Source organism: Sphaeramia orbicularis, chromosome 8 (assembly GCF_902148855.1).
Source record: "Sphaeramia orbicularis chromosome 8, fSphaOr1.1, whole genome shotgun sequence".
In the NCBI taxonomy this organism is placed as follows: Eukaryota; Metazoa; Chordata; class Actinopteri; order Kurtiformes; family Apogonidae; genus Sphaeramia; species Sphaeramia orbicularis.
This window is the reverse complement of record NC_043964.1, coordinates 40,522,527-40,544,643: the sequence shown is the minus strand read 5'-3', so window position 1 is coordinate 40,544,643 and position 22,117 is coordinate 40,522,527. Positions and strand designations below refer to the sequence as shown.

Genomic DNA, 22,117 nt, shown 5'->3' with positions numbered 1-22,117 from the left:
AATAAGGAAATGAGATTAAGAATAAACAATTTCCGAATTGGCAAATCAGTAATAAAGAAACCAAATAAAATATCTTCAATTTTGAAGTTAAAAGAAATATCCAGCTTTCTATTTAACCCTTTCATGCAAACTGGTCACTACAGTGGACAGTTATTCTACATCTGTTCTCTAATATATTCATGGGTTTTGTTGTTTTAGTTCCATATCAGCCAACACAGTGGACACTTGTGCACCATCCCATACACTGACATTCATACCATTACTATAACTTTGCTTTATGTTTATGTTTACGCATTTGGCAGACGCTTTTTTCCAAAGTGACTTACAGGGGAAAACCACTACTTTACTTTACTACTTTACTTGATAGACCTGATCTGCAGTGACATGTTTGAGTGTAAATCAATTGCTAATAAAAATTGGGAATATGATAAAATGTGAGAAAACATCAGAGCTGCATTAAAAATGTTTTGATTTTATAGTTTTTACACAGTATATCACTTTCTGATATTGCATTCCTTCCTTCAAAAATTAAACACATGGTGTCCAGCAGAGTGGACATTTTTGGACTCCACAAAAAATTATGAAGGTAGATTTGTTTCTTTATTGCTTTAACCAAAAAATCTTTCCATTAAAAAAAATAAACAAATAAATAAAAAAAAATTATCTTTAAAGAAAAAAAGTGTTCAAATGCAAATTTTTGGGTTGTAATTTTTTTTTTCATTCAAACACTTTTTTTTTTTTTTTTTTTTTTTTTTTTGTTAAAGCAATAAAGAAACAAATCTACCTTCATAAAAAAAAACAGGTTTATTACAAAAATTCAATTGCATTGTTTTTTCATGCCTAAAGAGAAATAAAAACACTCAGGGAAAAAAAATCTCGACTAAGGTTCTCATAATTCCTGCATGAAAGGGTTAAAAAAAAAAAAAAAAAGATGGATATCACACCAAAAAAATGGACAACTGGCACATAGAAGTTTGAGTTTCACTTTCCAAACGTCACTAGGGGAGGATCCCAGGAAGCACTTCACCAAAAATAGCTCTGAACACACCTGAGAAGTTTTCCGGGGATTTTGCGAATCTGTTTGAATTTTATTGATTTTCTTTTCTGCCCTAATAGAGCTCACATATGGGCCTTTGCATGTAGTCTGCAGAGGTTCCAACTGCACTGAAGGACCCTGGTGCAGAACAGGAGCAGGAAGCAGCCCCTGAAGTACTCCACTGTGGGCAGTAGTGTGAACGGTACTGTGGATCAGTATTTGCAGAGGTTTTAGTTTGCCACTGGGTCTGTTTTACTGTAACAACCTACACTGGGTCGGGATGGAATCCGTGGAACATGAGGAGCTGCTGCGCTTTTTCCACCGCCACAAAACAGAGATGTCCCTGATGGAGAACCCGCAAATCCTCCTGAACCAGCTGAGGGATCACAACCTCATCCCAGAGGACCGATACAAGGTGGGGGTCTACAGGAGACACGCAGTACACTACCCTCCTCTTCCTCCTCTTCCTCCTCCTCACATAAATATGCATCGTAATGAAAAACGCACCAGTGGGAAAGTGGAGAAGGTGCGCCTTCATTACGCACACATGCGTAAAAGCCAAAGTAACGACATGGTTTCATTAAAACTGAAATGATAGTGAAGAATTCTTCAAGATGACATCAGTGGACAGTTTCCATGGTATAGTCCACCACATTATGTTGAGAAATTACAAAAAGTAGGAAAGACATAGAATCAGAATCAGACTCAGCTTTGTTGTGGTTCAGTCAGTGGTACATGCAGGCCCGGACTGGCTAATCGGGAGGACCGGGACAATTCCTGGTGGGCCGGTATAATATTTGGGCCGCGAGGGCTGGAGTTCACTTTAAATATGTATTTAATATTTTATTTATTTATTTTTGGGGGGCCGGTGTTCAGTCATAGCACTGAGTTGATCACGTAATCTGCAGCCGCTGTTCCTGGGCCACACCCCATCTACAAGCAAACTGTTTGTTTTCTTCTTTTTTTGCAGACGCACCGTGACCTGGCCTAACATGTCCGTGCATACGGTTAGTAGCTGTGTACTGTAGCTGTGGAGCATATACCATCTGTGCTCTGTAGGCTGTGGATGGTCAGCTGTGTTTGCTGTTTGAAACATGGATAATAGAAAGAGCAAGGGTGTTGTGGAGAAGGAAGAATTAAAAGGAGGAAAGCTCTGGAAGCAAACGCATCCAAATGTGACAAAATCTGCAACTTTGTCACAAAAACGACCTCCGGTTGGAAACAACTAATGAGGACGATGAACCACCTTTCAAGTTAGTTAATTATCGAGTCAGTGAATTGTGTGGCATTGTGGTGTGGAACATAACGTCATGCAGTTTAACCTTCCTCTGGTGTTAGGGTCGCCACTGACCCATTTTAGGTTTTAAATGCATAAATGAACCACATAAAATTTGTTTATTTCATCAAGGCTTTTTGACTTTGTCAGGAACCTCTATTTTAACAAAATAATACAAACTTTTTTTTTCACCAAATTATGAAATGCTCTGGTTGAAATTATGACCTTTGTGCTGTTAGGGTCGGTTTTGACCCAGTTATAAAAAATAAGATTATAAAGCAATAATTAGAGCCAAAACTGAAATCATAAGTGCACTGTCAGCCAACACACTGACAGCCAGCTCCTCTCCCAATCATGTGAATTTTTGGGGATTCTCATTTTGCCTTGTTATCCAGTATACCTGCACAAAAACAAAACAAGCTACGGCAGGCCTGTCCAGACATGTGAGGTCAATTCAGTTTAGAGTTGGTGACTTGCAAAGAGCACATGGAGGGGTATACTGACAAAAAAAAAGGCCCAGAGGCCCATACCAAAAATATTAAAACCAATATTTTCATGGATAAGGAAGCCTAACAAGGTAACCAAGAGATGAGAAACAAACTGGATGATAGATAATAGTTTTTAGTGTATTTTACAGCTGATTTAAGACATGGGTCAAAACTGACCTGTTAACATAAGAGATGGTAACAGAAAGCTAACACAAGACAAAGGTTAAATAATAGTATGATGCGACGCCACAGAACTGGGAAACTTTGTCTTGTAGCTCCTCAGAGTCAGAAAGAACATTCAGCACCAGCCATGAGCCCACAAGTCCAGAGTAGGCAGGTAGGACTGCTCATGGAGGGAAGAGGATTAGAATAAATAGGCTCCAATGAAGAGTATGGTGTAGGCCTGTTCAGTATGAAAGGTGCTCTGAGATACTAGATGATTCAGCACTACATGAATGAAACTGACACCAAGGCTTTGAAAATAGAAGATTTGTGCTGAGAATTCTGAGCATTTTTAAAATGTGCTTTAGTGTCAGAAGCAGAGCCAGGAGGCAGTAGTGATGAGGGGATTGTTCCTGTCAGGATGGAAGGAAAAGGTGAGCTGTTGGAACAGACTGTGTGAACAAGCATTAGTTCCAGTAAAACCACTTTCTAGACCCAAATGATAGTCCTGACCTATTTTATTTTTTATTATTAAAAGTGAGACAGTAAATACACAAAGCCCACAACTGAAAGGCAATAGCACAAAGTAATATTAAATAAAGCTGCATATTTTGCCAATGTAAATATCTTAATTAGTAAAGTAAGTCCAAATGTCTGTAGATATTATTTTTTATTGTGATACAGGTGAGTCTAGAGAAACTGAAGGAAGTGTGAAAGGGAGAGCAGAGTCTACTGATGACAGAGGAGCAGCTCAGCAGCACAACCCTGAACCACTAGGCACAAATGAGACAGATGAAGAGGAGTCTGTTGTTAGCTTTGGTTCCTCTGCTCGCCCTCAGTCACAGGATATACAGACAGTTTTTTCTTATCATCCTCATCAAACCCCTAAAATCACTATACCAAAAGTTTTTAATAGCATCGATGGAACAAACCGCAAGTAAGTTGTGATGGAAATCTTTTGTTGCAGAGGATACAAAAATAATAGTTATTAGAAAGTGCAGCAAGCTTTTTTTTTTTTTTTATTATTATTTTTTTTTTTTTTTAATTTAATATTTTTTTTTATATTCTTTCATTTCATTTCAAACATTTTAAAGGTTTGAAAAATGTTAACACTTATAAGAACAAAAATATAGATTCTGTTATTGTTGTGTTGTGAGGAATAATAATGTTGGAGATGTCTACGTGCACTCACTGTTGAAATAAATCCACATTGTGAAGCAACCTTTACTTGCACTGAATTGGAAATATTTTAGAAAATACACTGAATTAGAAGGCTTTGCAGAACAGTGTGTAGACCTAACATATAAGGTTATAATTCCATGATTTTAATAATAATAGGTCGTGATGTAAAGTGGGCCGGTCTGAGGTATGAAACTCCAGGGCTGAAAATGAGTCTCAGTCCGGCCCTGCATGTTAGAACGAAATGTACTCACCCAGGTCTCGGTTTTACCATAGAACAGGGGTGTCAAACTCATTTTAGTTCAGGGGCCACATTCACCCCAATATGATCTCAAGTGGGCCGGACCAGTAAAATAATACCAGTGAAAAAAGTCCAATTACATTATGATAATAGACCCTTTTCCACCAAAAGGCCCAGGAACTTTATTACCAGGAACTTATTTACCAGGAACTTATTTACCAGGAACTTTTTGGGGTAAAAGAGTTCCTGGTAACTGCGTTTCCACCACACCCGGAAGTTCAGGGTAGTTTATTCAAATCAGGTTGATGATGTATGAGGGAGCAGTAAAAGAACCTGTAGTCCAGGTCATGTCCATTCACAAACTAACCTTTAGTGTAATAAAATAACACAGTACTGAAGTGGACAGTTTGGGTTTAACATTTTACTGGTTGTTGAATCACTTAATCCATCTGGAAAACATTTTAAATGAAGTTAACCATCATTACATATCCTTAATTTGTATTTCAAAATGGTAGAACATGTATTTTCATCTTGTCTTTCCTTAAACTAAATCAGGTCTAACTTTAAGTGTGATGGATGGTTCTGTTTCATTTCTATTGTTTATAGATATAGTCCAGGTTCAACCCTAAAGTCAGACAGATTTACTCAAATGCTTGCATTGAATTTGACTGCATATTACTGATAAAAGTAGGGATGCACCGATACCACTTTTTTCCAGACCGAGTACGAGTACGAGTACTTACATTTGAGTACTTGCCGATAACGAGTACCGATACGAGTACTTAATAATCCCATTACAGTTCTTAGTTCTTTTTGTAAATGTGCTTTATTGTCGTTGTCATCATTCTGACTGGAACCAAGTGCTGCTACTGACATTTAATGTGTTCGAATGAGCGTTTGTCAATTAATCCACCAGGGGGCGCCGCTCTGAATTAACCAAACTGGACAAATACCACGAAGAAGAGGAAAGTTTAATGAAGAAGAAGAAGAAAGTCAGTAATAACAAACATGGAGACGACAGAGGTAACACTAATGTGATACTGATGTTGCAGCGTTTTCACTGGTAAGGTTTAAAAGTTTAGCTTCAGCAGGTAGAGAAAAGAGAAATGAGGGATAAGTTTCGTTTTCACTTCCACAGGCGGCAGTCCGCACCGCTTCGTACTCCCGGTGGTATTCTCTGTCTCCGCCAGCACCTAGTAAATGGATGGAATGTACGCAGAGGACGGTCAGAATGCTGTTTTCGTATCTGTCTGTGTCTGTAACATTACTGTCAGTCAGCGTTACTTTTATCACCGTCGCTTATTTTGAAAAATCTCCACACTCTTCACACTCCACACACATTATTCCTCCTCCTCGTACCTGCTGCACTGAACTGGGAATGTCACACGGCCATAAGTGGTATCGGTGCATTTGTATCGGATTACTTTTACGAGTACGAGTACACACACTGAGTATCGGAGCCGATATCCGATACTGGTTTCGGTATCGGAGCAGCCCTAGATAAAAGTACTTATACTCTACTCATATTTTTATGTCTTGTAAATGAACAAGCAATATTAGGCTTTTTTTATTATTAAAAATTGAAACAAAACAAAGGTGCCTTGAGATTAAAAGGGAAATAAACACATGTGTGAAAGGTTCAGGCTTTTGGACCAGGGTCTGGTCCAGCTGGTCCAGGACAGCCAGTCTGGAACTCAATGGTCCCGGTCCCTTTTTCACTTTCTTACTGGAAAAGTAATAAAATGCTAAAATGAATCACAGAACACATGATGACAGATTCCTACTACTATGATGTGACCTGTCTGACCTGGGCTGTTGTAAACAGCAGTAGATGTTGGACCAGGACACAAACAAGCCACAGGTTCAGAAAAAGAGGAGAGTCCGTCCGGTCCATTTCAGGTGGAAATCACAAACATACAGAATAAATCAGTGTTCAGCAAACAGCGACAACACGAATACATCCAGTTCTGTGATTTAGGTTTAGTGTCAGACTGTTGACCAGTTAGTATTAGGTTAACTGGACTTCACTTCTGACTAAACAGCTGATGTGCCTCTGATACTATTGCAGCATGAACCAACTAAACAGTGAATATTTCTGTCATATACATACCATTGGTTTGTTCGACAGTCAGATCCACTGCGACCGTTGTGGTCCTTTAGTTTCTTTTAATCCTGCACAAATTTCTTCAGCTTTTCTCATATTTCTTTAGGCTTGTGTCTTATATTTGGCTCAGACAGCTTTTACTCGCTCATTTCGTGTCAGCGATTCAAAGTCTGTCTGAATTTCTTCATCGTCCGTCCACTTGTTGTTGCTTCTCTTTTGGTCCATTTTCCGAATTATCAAAATACAAAGCTTGTGGAAATTAAATGAGTTAAATATTGGTGGCTGAACAGAATGTGGAAATGCTGCCAGTCTAGTCCACCACTCAGTGTTCTGAGCAGAAACCTGGAGCAGACCCAGACTGCTGGAGGATGGACGTCTGCCTTTACCAGTTAGGGTTAAAGAGAGAGAGTAAAGGAGGAGAAAAAGAGAGAGAGACAGAGAGAGAGAGAGAGAGACTGGGGGAGAGGGGAAGTAGGGGGAGACACATGGATGCAGTTGATGCACAGATAACTGAACCAGAACTGTCAAAAGTAGATCAGCTGGTGTTAGTATAATTACCAGAGACCAGAACAAAGGACCATGACTGTTAATAGTACTACTACATAACAAGTATTAACAGTGGATGTACTACTACTACTACAACAGTTAGTACAAATAATAGAAACTTCTACCATCTGTGGAACTATATAATAAACACTATCACAACTATATGGATAAGTGAGTGATGACGATGAAGGCAGGAGAGAAGAAGGACCACAGCAGCAGGTCCAGAATTGGTCCATGGAAAACCTGTGACAATCCTGGGAAAACCTGTGAGGCGATAAAGCACAGAAACTCCAGGGAAGAAGTCAAGTCCATAACATGTGTTCGCTGGGGCGTAAATAGAAGAGAAAATTAGGAGAGAAAAGGTCAGAGAAGAGGAGAAGCAGAGAGGAGGTCAGAGGAGACAGACAGGGTGCTCTGTCCCGTTCAACCAACAACTGAACATTTTAGGTAATCGGCTCAAAGTTTGGATAAGTTTTCAGTATGGACTACAACCGCTGCTGCTGACAAACAATTATGGCGTACTCAAAGAAATGTCATTTGGAAGTCTTGACCTTATATGTGCAAATGTCGTGACATAACTAGTTATAAAATGTAACGAATCAAGAAGGAATTGAAACGGGTTGTAGAAATCCACTCAATTTTTGCCAAAATAAAATATCAAATAATGATAGTTTTGCAGCACCTGGAAGGTTCAAATTCAAACTTTTTGAACTATTAGGGTCCAGATACACAAATAAATGTACCAAAGACTAATAAAAGTGGGTTTAGCAAAGTAAGACCCCTTTAAGGGGAAAGTTCGGTCTTATAGATCGCCGGTCTTATAGATCGCCTGGCGTCCCTGGCCTCCTGGGGCCTGTGCTCAGCTGCTGTGGGGCCTCTGGTGGGGACCTCCCTCGACCATCTTCGGGGCGGGCACACTGTTGCCTCTCGGGGGGGGGGCTGGATCGCCCCTCTCTGTGGTGTCTGCTGGATGGCCGGGCCTTGGGGCCTTCTTGGTCGGTCCCTGATCCTTGGAGGGAGTGCGGTTGCGGTTGCATGTCTGTGTTCTTCACCTCAGTCAGTTTGCCTGGTTCACTCTGTCACAGCAGATGAATGTGAACAACTGATGTTGTGTGGATTTGTTTCTGGTATTATTTGTTATAGGTATAATTTGTGCGAATGTGGTATACGACATTTTGTTCATGCTTTCTTATATTCTTCATTTCATAGGTCTTATGTATCTCATTGTTGTGTTTTTTTTTTTTTTTTGGGGGGGGGGGGTTTGTAGTTTTGTTTGTTTTGTTTTTTTCTCTCTCTTCTGCCCAGTTTACTCAGTTCTGGTTGTAGTTATTGTCACCATTATAATTGTCTCCATGGTTGTTGCTGTTTGTATTGTTGATACTTTCTTGTGAGGGTCTTCGCCACCTTCTTCTCTCTTGTTCTCTCCCCTTCTTCTACCCCCCCACCCCCACCCCCCATGTCAGGTCTGGCATCGAAATGTGGTTCAACAAAACTCATAATAAACACAGTAGAATATCAAAGGGCGCTTCATATACTTTATGAAGTTACCCTTGGCAAAGCAAATTTGTTCAGCACCAAAAGGAACCAGACTACCATTCTACTGTTAGAACACTGGACAAGACAAGTAGCAAAAAAAAAAAGTAGTGTGAGATACTCCCTGGTAAAATGTCCAAATAAAAGAGGATACACAAGCAAAGGTGTTAGAAAAATGGGCAATGATGACTGGGAGTACAGTTGGTGTCAGCTGCTGCCTTATCGGTACAGACAGCTCCCTGTCAGCCAGCTAAGCCCATAAAATAAAAAAAAAAAAATTTAAAAATGTAACAAATCAAGAAGGAATTTAGACGGGTTGTAGAAATCCACTCAATTTTTGCCAAAATAAAATATCAAATAATGATAGTTTTGCAGCACCTGGAAGGTTCAAATTCAAACTTTTTTGAACTATTAGGGTCCAGGTACACAAATAAATGTACCAAAGACTAATAAAAGTGGATTTAGCAAAGTATGACCCCTTTAAGGGGAAAGTTCGGTCTTATAGATTGGTTGCTTTTACAGATCCTCGATCCAGCTAAAATGTTGATATTGGGGCTGATATCCGATCCTAATATTGGATTGGTGCAACCTTAGTCTGGTTTAAAAAGCTCAGTCTCAAACCTTTCAGACTGGATGAAACATGTCAATCAAGGACACAGGATGAAAAAAGCTGCAATCAGACTTTTCATGAACATATTTGTGTATTTTTTGAACAGTTAATTTACAACAGTATCAATCCTTGTGTGTGTGCAGAAAGTAAGTCGCATGAGGAGTAAAGCTAACATGAAGAACGGCATGTATGACCTTCTGGACTGGTTGGAAAGAGAGCGATCAGACCACATTGGCCTGTTCTGGAAGTGCGTCTTTAAGGACAGCATCCGTAACCAATACGTCACCCTACAAAAGCTACACATCAGCCTTCTAGATGGTAAGGCCCAAAAGAAACTGCTAGTATTCTCCACTCGACTCTCTTGTATTTTTTGTAATTTTACTGGATTTGAATTCAATTTCAGGGTCTTTCCAGTTCGAGCCAAATCTACCTGAGAAATTGGAAAAGGAAGAGACAGAGAAAAGAAAAAGGAAGGAGCCTTCAGAAGAGGAGAATGGAAAAGGAAACTCAGTAAAAAAGAAGAAGAAAAAGAAAACGAGGGGTGTAGGTGAAGAGGATGATGATGAAGAGCAGGCTGGTCCGTCTGGTCAGGCGACTCAAAAGAAAAAGTCAAAGAAATTATGCTTCTGTGAGTCAGCTCTAACTTATGCTTTAGTTACTGTAATACTTCACTAATTCATAGACGACTGTGTCATGGTTGAATTCTAAATGCCTTTTAAATGTCCAGCGTCTCCACTTAAGAGGGGAGAGAAGGGGAACATCTGGACATGGGGCATCTTCAAAAACCAGATCCCGGTGACCTGTGGAGACAAGGAGGGGTTTCTCAACAGACAGAGACTGGCGAAAGGTCAGAGGACGAAAAGGAACATGAAATGACTCATGTAACGTATTTTGAAGTTGTTACTGTCCACTTTTTCATCCATATTTATTCCATGAGGGGGTCAGGGGGGTGCTGGAGCCTATCTCAGGGTTCCTGTGGGGTCTTAAAAAGTCTTCAAAGTCTTGAATTTCCAAATGTGCTTTTGGTTTTCATAGCTTAAAAACAGGTTAAGTTATGTTGCTTACCATGTTCAAGTGGGCAGGAGGACCAGGCACCTGCCATACTGTCAGTCTGTAGCAAGCTACCAATAGAAATCCACCCCTTCTGCTCATGTAGATCCCTCCCATCACATTCAGTTGAACTTGCATACAAAAGTTTTTGCTTTGCAGAAGATTTTGACATGCAAAACTTTTCTACTCGCAAACGATTTTGACCCTGAAGTAAGTACCACTTGAACTTGCAATCAAAACTCCTTTATTTGCAAAAGATTTAGACCTGCAAGACCTTTGGACTTGCAAATTAAACTTTTAAAATGACAAAACATTTTTACCTGCAAGCAGAAGTTTTCGGATTTGAAATGAAAGAAAATGAGAACACAATTGATTTTGTGAAGCTTAAAAATTTTGAAACCTTCATTTTTATTTTGAAATCTGGATTTTTTTGTTTCAAAATTATATTTTTTGTTTGCCTTTTTTCCCCTTTCCCCTTTGCTTGCATAATAAAGACACAAAATTATCTTCATATGTTGCCATAAACCTGTTGGCAGTATTGTGTTTAAATGTGTCTGGTAAATGTGTCCAAGCTGCAAAGAAAGTAACTTTAGTCTACTCAGTTCCACCCGTTCCAACCTGACAATTAATATTGAAATTGGAAACCAATTATCGCTCTTTACAGCCCCCAGTGAGAAATGACTCAGAACGGTGGGAATCAAGTCATTGGAGTAAATCAATACATTTTCCTAAATTCTAGGAGTCAAATTTTTGCCAGTATGGGTGTGAAATACACTGTGAATTCTGTACTAAGTAGTCTTAAAAAGGTCTTTAAAAAGTCATAAATTTAACTTGTAGAAACCTGTAGGAACCCTGCTATCTACGAGGGCTGTTCAATAAGTTCATGGCCTCACCCAGAACAGAACAACACAGACTGATAATTTATATTTTATTTTTCAACATAATCTCCATTTACAGCAATGCACTTGGTCCATCGATGTTCAAGCATCACTATCCCATCACGAAAGAATGTAACATCCTGTATTATAACAACCAGTATTTCTGGGGGAGGCCATGAACTTATTGAACAGCCCTCGTAAGCTACCACTAGGTGAAGGCAGGGTGTTGTCACTGTGATAAAAAGAAAGGAAACTACTGAGAAAAACAAAAGACAAATTAAAGCTGCAAGCAGCATTGGGCGGGACCTCGCACCGGGCGATCCGCCTCCCCCGCTATCCGCCTCCCATGACCGTCCACATCTCAGCTCCACTCACACCTCTCCGTCCCCATACCAGTTCCCACCCTTTAGTGTCCGTCCTCCTTACATCTGTACAGAACACCAGCGACCCTCTGCTGAAACCACCATCACCTTTAAAATGAGACTTTTATTTTGGAAACCCTACTGTGTGTATGTGCATTTGTTTTGTATGTGAGAGAAAGAATCAGTTAGAAAAATGAATTGAAATTGTATGAATAATTGAGCATTAAAGTGATGATTTACCACATTTAAGGCTTTTATTTTGGAAAAACCCTATTGTGTGAGCATGTGTGTCTGTGAGAAAGAGTACTTTTGAATGAAGAAACATTGTACAAACAGTTGAGCGTTTGATCATAAAAATGAAAAGAAGTTATGTAATAGAAATTTTGTATTATTGGTATTTGGGGTTTTATTTTGAAAAAATGTACTCCGTGTACTTTTGAATGTGTGCAAAATTTCCAATATCCAAAACACAATGCAATAAAACCTGTTTTAAGATGGAGAAAGAAAAAAAAAAAAAGTTTGGATTGTCTGGGACTTGAACCCATGCCCTCTTGTTCCATAGGCAGCTACATGAACCACTGCACTAAGGACAGACACATACATCTGTGCACCAGGAAGAGTTTTATAGGGACTTTGTCATTGTTAAAAGTGAAAGTAAATATAGTCTTCAAAAAATCGCCATAATTCCATAACCGTAGGTCGTATCTGAAAAATTCTTTCACTTTTGGATTCTGCAGACTTGTGGGAATTGAGTGAGGTATAACTTTTTATTCAAAAGTCTGGAATGACTGAGTAGTAATTGCAGAAACGTAGAGTAACTTTCAAAGGCAGATTGCCAACTTCCTGTTGGAGTTAGCTCATGAGTGTCAGTGTATGATTTGTCGGCTCAATCAGACCAACATTTTGGCATTTGTTTCATGTTTCTGTGACATTCCTACTGGCCGCTAGGGCCGATTTTGTGTGTTTTTTAGTACATAGGTGGCGCTACAGAGTCCATTTTGGCACGCAAGGGGTTAATTTTGATATTGTATGAAAGTGTTCACCAGCCATGACATACGTGGCAAATTTGGTGAGTTTTGGAGCATGTGAAGGGGGTCAAATGGCAATCTAAAGTGGAAAAAGTATGAAAAGAAACAAATTGTTATAAATCAATAACTGTACATCCTATCTCAAAAATTTTTGGATGTGAGAGTTGTGCTGAGTCCCGTGAACGCGTAGATATGTCACATGTGGGGAAAAACTCCAAAGTGAAAAATGAGTTCCAAACATCGCAACTTTGCAGGCTTCTAAAAAAAAAAACTAAGACAGTTATGGAAAAGGTTGAAATCGTTTTATTAAGGACATTTCACTGTATCTTTTGGCGCTATTTAGAAGTCAATACGACAAACGGTGTCATCGGAGGCAAATTGCGAACTTCCTGTTGGAGTTAGGATAGAGGCATCTGTGTATCATTTGTAGTGCTTGATCCAACAAATATTATGGCAGTGGTTTCATGTCTCTACAACATTCCTACTGGCCACTAGGCCTGTTTCCGTTTTTTTTTCACATAGGTGGCGCTAGAGAGCCCATTTTGGCACCTACTGGGTTAATTTTTTCATTTTATCAAATTTTTCGCCAGGCCTGACATGTGTGCCAAATTTGGTGAGTTTTCGAGCATGTTTAGGGGGTCAAAATCAAGGTCAAAGTGGTGTGTGAATAATAATAATAATATCATAACGAACGAAAAACAATAGGGCCTTGCTTGCAGGCAAGGCCTCTCACTGTGTGAGAGGGCCTTACCTTTCGGCTCGGTCCCTAATAAGTACTTTCCCATTTGTCTGCATGTTTCAGGGGAGAAGTGCATTGTGGTGGAAAAACAGTGGTACACTCCTGGTGAGTTTGAGAAGTTTGCAGGGAAGGCGAGCTGTAGAAATTGGAAGCTGAGTATCCGCTGTAAGGGAACTACGCTGGGAAAACTTATACAGGTCATCTTACATTTTAATATGTGACACAGCTTGATTCACAACATAACTTCACAAAGGTTTTCTTTAATTACATTCTGTCTGTTTCTTCCTGCAGGAAGGGCACCTGAAAGTAAAGAGCTATAAACGGAGTACAAAGGTAAACACAAAATTTTGGTCAAAATGATTAAATTCTGTCTAAATATATCTTCCCTTTTACTAAATATGATTATTTCAAATTACTAAAGAGTTGTATCGTTTTTCTTCCTGCCAGGCAAAGAAGTCACTCTTGTCTGATCGGGTCCCCACAGGTTTGTTCATTTCAGACAAGGCTAAAGATCTTCAACAATTCTGCAAATACTGTTTCTTATGAAAGCCCAGAAATATGAGTAAAATATATTTTATAGCTAATATGTGAACAAGGAATTCCTGTGACTATTAGAAGAAACTCCGTTACATCAAATACAGTGATGAAACATTAGAATTTCTCATAGGAAGAATGTGCATCATACGTTATAATGTATGAAATGATATGATATGACTGTAAAAGAAAGTGTTGCTATAGTTAATGTTTTTGTAGTGTCTGCAGGTGAGGGTGATGATGACTTTGATGAGGAAGAGCAGGATTCATCAAGTGACAGACAGAGTTCCACAAACACCACAGGTGCTGCTTTATATAAAGTAGAATTTAAGACTGAAACTTGTTTTTACCAATAACAACAGAAGTTACGGTAGCAGTGGTCATTTGACTCAGATCCTCATCAGTTTGATGTAGAGAAACATGACTTCCTTCTGTCGATTCCAGAGGAAGAAGACGACGCTGGAGAACAGACTGAGGAACAGTCAGACGACAGGGAAGACGTTCACAAGACAGTGTTCAAAGTCACATGTGGAGATGTAGCTGCAACATTACACAAAAAGCGTTTTGTGTCCGGTAACTTTCTGCCACTACTTCATGTAACAAAGTAGCTGCATTCACTGAAGTTGTGGAGATGTATGTTTTCTAAACCTTTCTTCACCAGCAGGGATCTTGGGGAAGTGTATTCGCACTGAGAAGAGCTGGATGACCCCAGTGGACTTTGTGAAGGAGGTGTTGTGTGAGACGGATGTGTCCTGGAAGAAAGACATCACATGTGAAGGAAAACCACTTGGTGATCTCATAGAGGTAACTATGGTCTGGGTGATGTTATATGTGTGTACTGACTAGGTTGTGATGAAATGGCTTGACAGAAAAATAGTGAAATAGTAAATAAGTTTCACACATATGGAGCTATTTAGTGCTTGATGAAGTAAGATAGCGTTTAGCTTTAGCTCACCCACATCATCATCATTATTATTATTATTATTATTATTATTACTCCGCCCCCTCAAAGGGGAGGCAAGGGGTATTGTTTTTCTTTCTGTTTGTGTGTTTGTTTGTTACCTCCACCAAGGAGGTTGTGTTTTCATCTGGGCTTGTTTGTTGGTTTGTTTGTGTGTTTGTCTGTTCGTTTGTTAGCAAGATAACTCAAAAAATTATGGACGGATTTTGGTGAAATTTTCAGGAAATGTTGATACTGGCACAAGGAACAAATGATAAAATTTTTGTGATGATCGGGGGGGAGACTGATCTGCCCTGGTGGAGGTCTTGGCTCTCAGAGTGCTTTTCTAGTTTGTTTCTTTGTTTGTTAACACTCTAGCAGCAAAACTATTGGTTGAATTCATTCCAAATTGGGTTTATAGATTGCCAGTGACCCACAGTAGATCTGATTACATTTTGGGAACAGTAGGTCAAAGTTAAAATATTTTATGAATTGTTTTAAATCTTTTTTTTTCTCCCATTTACTTGTAATGGGCGAAATTTCAAATGTCTATAAAAACATCAATTTTGTTTCAGTTTACTTCAGACTTGCCAAATATATAGAGGCAATGGATTTGCTGACATCAGCACACGCATAGACATGATAACATCAGCTGGATCGATGCCAAAATAACCTACAACGCATGTGAGGGACGTTTTTTTGTGCCTGGCATCACTTATTATTATTATTATTATTATTATTAATAAATTCCATCAATCTGAGGTACTTGTAGTGGAATACTTAGAGTCACAGAGATGAGTTTTAATGTAGTATTTTATTAGTAGTAGTTTTTCTTCTGACTGTCACACTCCCATTTTGTCATGCATGTTTTCTACTAAGCCTGACTCAACATAACCCTGTTAAGATCATCAGGGGATCATCAGAGGACATAGAAAGACTCAGATGGAGACAGAAAAAAACACATAAAGACACAAGTTAGGTCAAATGCAAAGGATGTCATGAGAGAGAAACCGGATTTGTGACGGCAGCTTTAAAACTAATAGAAAGACTCTGTAAATGTGTTTATTTCAGAAGAACATCTTGTCATGTCATTCCCTGTTTTGTGACTGCAGACTGTGTGCACCAGATTCTGAAGACCTGGTAAGTGTGTTGGTCTTTAACATGAAATAGTAAACTACACTGTCAAACAGTATGCAAAAAAAATGGTAATTTAATGGTATGAAGATTTATTTGGACTGAACAAAATTATTGGTACAAATTTTTCAACAATAGGAGCATGCATACATTTATCAATAATTATAAAAGTACAAGCGTTTAGCCGAAATCTGAACAGCTAAGTATTACACTGAAGTACAAGAAAAGTACTTCAAGTTAAATGCATCACAGTAATTTTCATTATTGTAGCAATATGAGGTCAGGAGGTAGGAGATGTAGCAACCAGATGTCAAAACCGAGTGGAATACATACATTACTGCACATTACTGTGAGTAAAAGACCTCAAATAAAATGTAAAATTGTAACGGAAATTAATAAAAGTCAAAATACATGTATGTTTTTGCAGGATAACCAGAAAAATGATGATGAGTGTTGGATCTGTAGAAGTGAAGGAAAGCTGGTGGAGTGTGATTACTGCCCTCGCTCCTTTCACCAGACGTGTCACCTGCCTCATGTGGAGGACGCCATTTTAGAGTAAGCACCAATTAATACTTTTCTTTTATTCATATGTACTGTTTTATATGTATTACTTGTGTTTCCCTCAGACATCGACTGTGTGTAAGTGATTTATCACCATTTATTAGAATATTATCCTCTGTATTTTGCATTTTTCAGTGAAAATCAGGTGTTTTCTAACATTTAATTTACTGATTATGTAGATGTTCATAATTACTAAGAATACAGTAGAAGGTTATTAAACAAAAATAGAGAAAACTGAAGAAAATGTGACGTTTTCAGTAAATATATCATTAACTGAACATAAACCAAATGTGTCCATCCACTGTCATTGATCCAACTCCATGGGTTTTACTGGTGAATCAGTGTTGTAGAAGATGACAGTGTTTCCACATTCACTACAGAGCCTCTGAACATGCAAATAGGTCATATCTGATGACCATGAAAAGATGACGAACTGTATTTACACCAATTATTCACATTTATTGATAAGATTAGTACTGGGGTTCCCAAAATGGGATACACATACCCCCAGGGGTACTTGGAAGAAGCCCAGGGGGTACTTCAAATTTTTTTTGGAAAAATACATTAAATAACTCATCATGTACTGAATACAAAATAAATAATGACAATTAATGAAATAGAAAACACAATAAATACATTCATATAATACTTTTGTCAATCATCTTCTTTAAGCTTTGGTAACATTTCAGGAACATTTCTATTTTATATTAATAAAAATGAGTTTATTTGAGTAGCTAAGTAACTATTTTTTGTTGATGAAAGGTTCATTTATTAATTAATGACCAATTTATTTATTTTTTCTTCTCAATGAAAGAGGGCACTTTTCAGTTTATATTTTGCAGACAAAATTTACTTAAAAGATTTATTTTTTATATTGGCTAAAATTTGCTTAGAGGTATTATTTGTCTTTGTGCATAAGAAATCAATATAAGTGAATCCCCGAAGCAACTTTGTGCTGGTAAATGCAATTAATGCAAATTTACAGGATTTCAGCTCTGTTGCAACATGTTGATGCTCATATGAACTATGTTTTCAGCTCAAAAATGTCCAATTTCATCACAATTAATGCTATATTTTCATGTCACAAATGGCCAAGTTATATTTGAACTGAATTCACCTGAAAAACAAATATTCTATTCTTTTAGATTCCCCAATTTTTTACAAGATTATATCCTACATATCACATGTTTTATTTTTACAGGTTCAATATGGAGTATGGTGCTGATCCATCCTGCTTATGTTACACCAATACATACATTAAGAATGTCACACGTCAGTTTTTAAATCAACAGTTTTCTAATAATAAGCATTTTTATAAAGAAATAATAATTCTATATTGTTATTTACTCTTTAGTATGATGATAAACTATACAATAAATAATTCTGATACTAGTTTTTGCACAGGGATCATTTGTGGAAACAGTGACATGGCTGCCGAGCATCAGTATGATGGGATTCACAACAACCATGTCACATCCGTCCACTGCCACATTTTGTGCTTTTGTGTCAGCTGTTATTGTTTTAGATCCACAATACTAACATTTATGAATAAGAGGAGAATTAGCAATAGTAAGTATATAAGTTTATTCCTAATAAAGTACTGGTACTGACCAGAGCATCATGGGTAATGTCACGTCCGTCCACCAGCAAAAGTTTACACATACACGTGCTATTCAAAATCCAATATTTCTGAAAATATAGCTTCCACTGTCAAATAATATCAGTAGTCTGTGCACAAATGTATTAGCATTATTTCAACACAGTTCTATGCATTTCTTACAACTTTTTTTTTTGACAAAAATGGCCACTCTTTTGACCACCTAGGTAAATTTTATCTGATATATTACAGTTAAATATGTGTTGTTTGGTAACAAAGTTTTGAAAATTAAAACAGACACCTTTGGCACTGGAACAAATTTTGCCTAATTTACTTCAATCAAACATGCTGAAGCGAGACTTGGGGGTACTTGGCTAAAAATACATATTTCAGGGGGTAGTCCACTGTAAAAAGTTTGAGAACCACTGGATTAGTGGTTCAACAGGTATTAAACATTTTAGATCAGTAGATGCTTTTGGTCTGTGGTGGATGTTTGAGTCTTTATGGGTTAATGACTGTATTTAATATCATATGTAGGGTACTTTACAGTGTGTGTTGCCTCATTAGTCATTGTAAGGAGTGTATTTAAGTCAGTTGAAGTAAGTAAGTAAATTTTATTTATAGACCACTTTTCACAGACAGAGTCACAAAGTGCTTTATCAAGTCAAATCAGAATCAAATCAAGTTTACAGAGACCCAACAGAATCCTCCAGGAGCAAACACTTGTGATTCTTTAGAGTTAATCATATTCTTACAAGGTGTACCTGAATGCAACACTGCATGCAGCTTTGTACCTTTCTAACTCTGCAAGTATTCCACGTTTTTATTTTTATTTTTTACATTGTCTATGTTCTTTTCTATCATATAGACATATCAGTGTATCATAAAATATGTTACTTATTTTTTTTGTTGGATTTATTAAGTTCTAACACCATAAGTGCTTTTCTGAAAATGCATCCCTGTGTTAGTACAGTTAGAATGTGAATAAATGATAAACAGGGTGAGGCTTTGCTCTAAATTGTTAAGAATAAGTCCTGTCATTGTAATATTTTTGGTTTGTTACAAGACAGTGTTGGACCAAATTAGTCTATTACTGAATGGGAATCACTGATCTTCTTGTGTGCAGGGATGAAAGTCTTTGGGCGTGCACGTTTTGTGTTTTCACAAAATATAAAGAGTCCTTCTCCTCCATGGAAACTACAGCAGCTGCTTTGTCCTGTAATATATCAGAACACATGCAGGTGAGTTCAGTGTGTCAGTCCTTCTGTCTGTTTAATATCTGAGCTGCTGTCCTTCATGCCTGTTTTCTGACTTCAACAGCAATGCCAGTATCTTCTCCTGTATCTCTACAATACTGATCAGCAACAGATATTTGCAACAAACCCAACCCTTTATGTGAGTATCCCTCTGCAGTTCTCAGTCACATGATAAAAATAAGAACTAGAATTCAGTTTACTGCAAATAAAACACATATTTAGTTATAGTAGCTTTAACCCATAAAGACCCAAACATCCACCTTTGGCCAAAAGCATCTACTGATATAAAATATTTAATTCCTGTTGATCCACTAATTCTATCAATGCATGTAAATAATTGGTGTAAATTGCAGTTTGTCATCTTTTCATGGTCATCAGAACTGACCCATTTGGACCTTCAGAGGTAGCCTAGCCAGCTATCCGTCTTTCTCAATGAGAAATCTACCTGTAATCGCGGGGCTTCAATCCAAATATGAAGGCGGGACTAACAGGCGCAGAGTAAACCAATCACAGATAAGACGGACATGACACTTTTGTCAGAGAAATTTAAGAATACAGGATGTAATCTGTAATTCCATCCTTATTTTTGAATCAAGTAAACAACCGCCAACAGTTGTAAAGAGATTTGCGGACTTGGAACTGACTTTGTCTCATGACAGAAAGAAGTCGGTTCGTATGATGCATTGTGAAACACCCGCCCCCCAGACTTGTGATTGGTTCAGGATAGAATAGATCGTGCAGATTTCACAGCGACCGGCCCAATTCCAGACTGTTTTCTCAGTATTGAATACACTGAGAACACCGGATGGCTGGCCAGGCTAGTTCAGAGGCTAAGTAGTGAACATAGAAACACCGTCATCTTCTACAACACTGATTCACCAATAAAATCCATAGAGTTTGAAAAATGACTGGTTGGAGACACTTGTTTTTACATTCTGTTATTGATATCTTTACTGAAAAAGTAATTTTTTCTTCAGTTTTCTTTGTTTTTGAGATAAAAGCCCTCAACCTTAAACTGAGCTTTTATGAACATCTACAAGGTCAGTAAATTAAATATCAGAAAATACTTGATTTTAACTGAAAAAAACAAAACTCAAAATACAGAGGGTAATATTATAACAAGTGGTGCGAGGCACAACAAATCCAGTCCTCTGCAAGTATTGTAGCTTATTTTGGCATCGATCCAGTTGTTATCATGTCTATGCATGTACTGATGTCCGCATATCAGTTGCCTCTATATATGTGCCAAGTTTGAAGTGTATTGAAACAAAATTGATGTTTTCATAGACATTTGAAATTTTGCTCATTATAAGTAAATAGGAGGAAAAAAAGATTTTAAAAATTCATTAAAAATTGGAACTTTGACCTACTCTTCCCAAAATGTAGCCACATCTGTTCTGAGTCACTGGCAATGTATAAACCCAAATTGGTTTGAATTCAGCTAATAGTTTTGCTGCTACAGACATTTGAAATTCCACCCATTATAAGTAAATGGAAAAGAAAAAGATTTTAAAAATTCATTAAGAAAATTTTTTGAACTTTGACCTACTTTTCCCAAAATGTAATCACATGTATACTGGGTCACTGGCAATCTATAAACCCAATTTGGTATGAATGCAACCAATAGTTTTGCTGCTACAAATGTGAATTGTCACCCATTATAAGTAAATGGGAAAAAACACATTTTAAAAATTCATTAAAAAAAAATTTTAACTTTGACCTACTGTTCCCAAAATATAGTCAGATCTATTCTGAGTCACTGACAATCTATAAACCCAGTTTGGTATGAATGCAACCAATAGTTTTGCTGCTGTAGTGTTAACAAACAAGCAAAGAAACAAACAAACTGAACCAAAAATAATACCCCTTGCCTCCCCTTCAGGGGGCGGGGCAATAAATGGTGATAAATCACTTAAGAAAGGTTAAATATAGAGAACAAAAAACATTTGGGAAGTGCCACAAAAGTACCTCTGGGTCTTCATGGGCTAAACTTATGCAAATAGTACACACATTTGTTAAAAATCATTTCAGTGCACAGGTGTTGAGCATGTCAGTCGTTTCTTCTCATCACACACAGCTGAGCGACCAAACCACTGTGGTCACGACTCCCATGTGGTTTGGACGTGTAGCAGAAAAACTCCAGGAGAAACAGTACCAAACTGTTGGAGACTTTGTGTCTGATGTCCACCTCATTTTCACCAACTGTGCTTCATACAACCGAGTAAGACCATCTTATTCAATTTGTACACGTCAAACTGAGCAGTTTATCATGAGTGAAATGTCTGAGTTTTAGGAGATCTCATTTATGTGTGACTAGTGACTAGGACTGTTGTCTTCTTTTGCAGGATAATCCTGAATTCACTGCCATGGGTGTCACCGTGAAGGAGTTTTTTGACAGAGAATTTGAGAACGCTTTCAAGATCCAAGAAGAGACCGCTGACTCATAGAGACTTCAGTTTTCACACTTGGAAGATGAGAGGAAATAGTTCAAGGTTCAAGGTGACTTTATTTGTACCCTTGGGCAGATTTGTTTTGCAGCAAGCTTTCACTCACTGCCGGTCGCTGCGTGCGCATGCACCCAACACAAATCCTTTGAAAAAATTCCAGTGGAGATAATGCAAGCACATACATAAGACATTATAAACACAGTACATGTGGTGGAACTTTTCCAGTGGATTTGGTTGTGGGAGGGGGACAGGAAGAGAAGAAGAATGTTGTGAGGCAGACAGAGATGGGGGGTGGGGTTAATGCTTATATGTGGTGAGTCCTTGAAATATTATTGAAAATCAAGTGGGAACTACTGTCACAGCTTTATGGTTGAGTTTTTATGTTTCTTTTCTATCTATAATGTAAAATAACAAAG

The 22,117-nt window shown here is 37.9% G+C and overlaps 1 protein-coding gene across 5 annotated transcripts; it reads left to right on the top strand.

Moving 5' to 3' along the window:
* Positions 1-953: 953 nt before the first annotated feature.
* Positions 954-21,849, top strand: LOC115424712 (nuclear body protein SP140-like protein). Of its 5 annotated transcripts, XM_030142115.1 has the most exons (17): positions 1,317-1,451; positions 2,007-2,043; positions 9,319-9,493; positions 9,579-9,803; positions 9,903-10,022; positions 13,296-13,429; positions 13,524-13,565; positions 13,680-13,716; positions 13,986-14,069; positions 14,211-14,339; positions 14,428-14,570; positions 15,778-15,846; positions 16,268-16,395; positions 19,125-19,239; positions 19,319-19,393; positions 21,332-21,475; positions 21,600-21,849. In XM_030142115.1, the coding sequence occupies exons 2-17, from the start codon at positions 2,029-2,031 to the stop codon at positions 21,699-21,701; spliced, it is 1,737 nt and encodes a 578-aa protein (XP_029997975.1). In that variant the 5' UTR covers positions 1,317-1,451; positions 2,007-2,028; the 3' UTR covers positions 21,702-21,849. The 5 variants fall into 5 exon arrangements, with proteins under 5 accessions (XP_029997973.1, XP_029997974.1, XP_029997971.1 ...); XM_030142113.1 differs by lacking the exon at positions 2,007-2,043 and having other exon boundaries at positions 954-1,451; positions 13,995-14,069; XM_030142111.1 differs by lacking the exon at positions 2,007-2,043 and having other exon boundaries at positions 956-1,451.
* Positions 21,850-22,117: the final 268 nt, after the last annotated feature.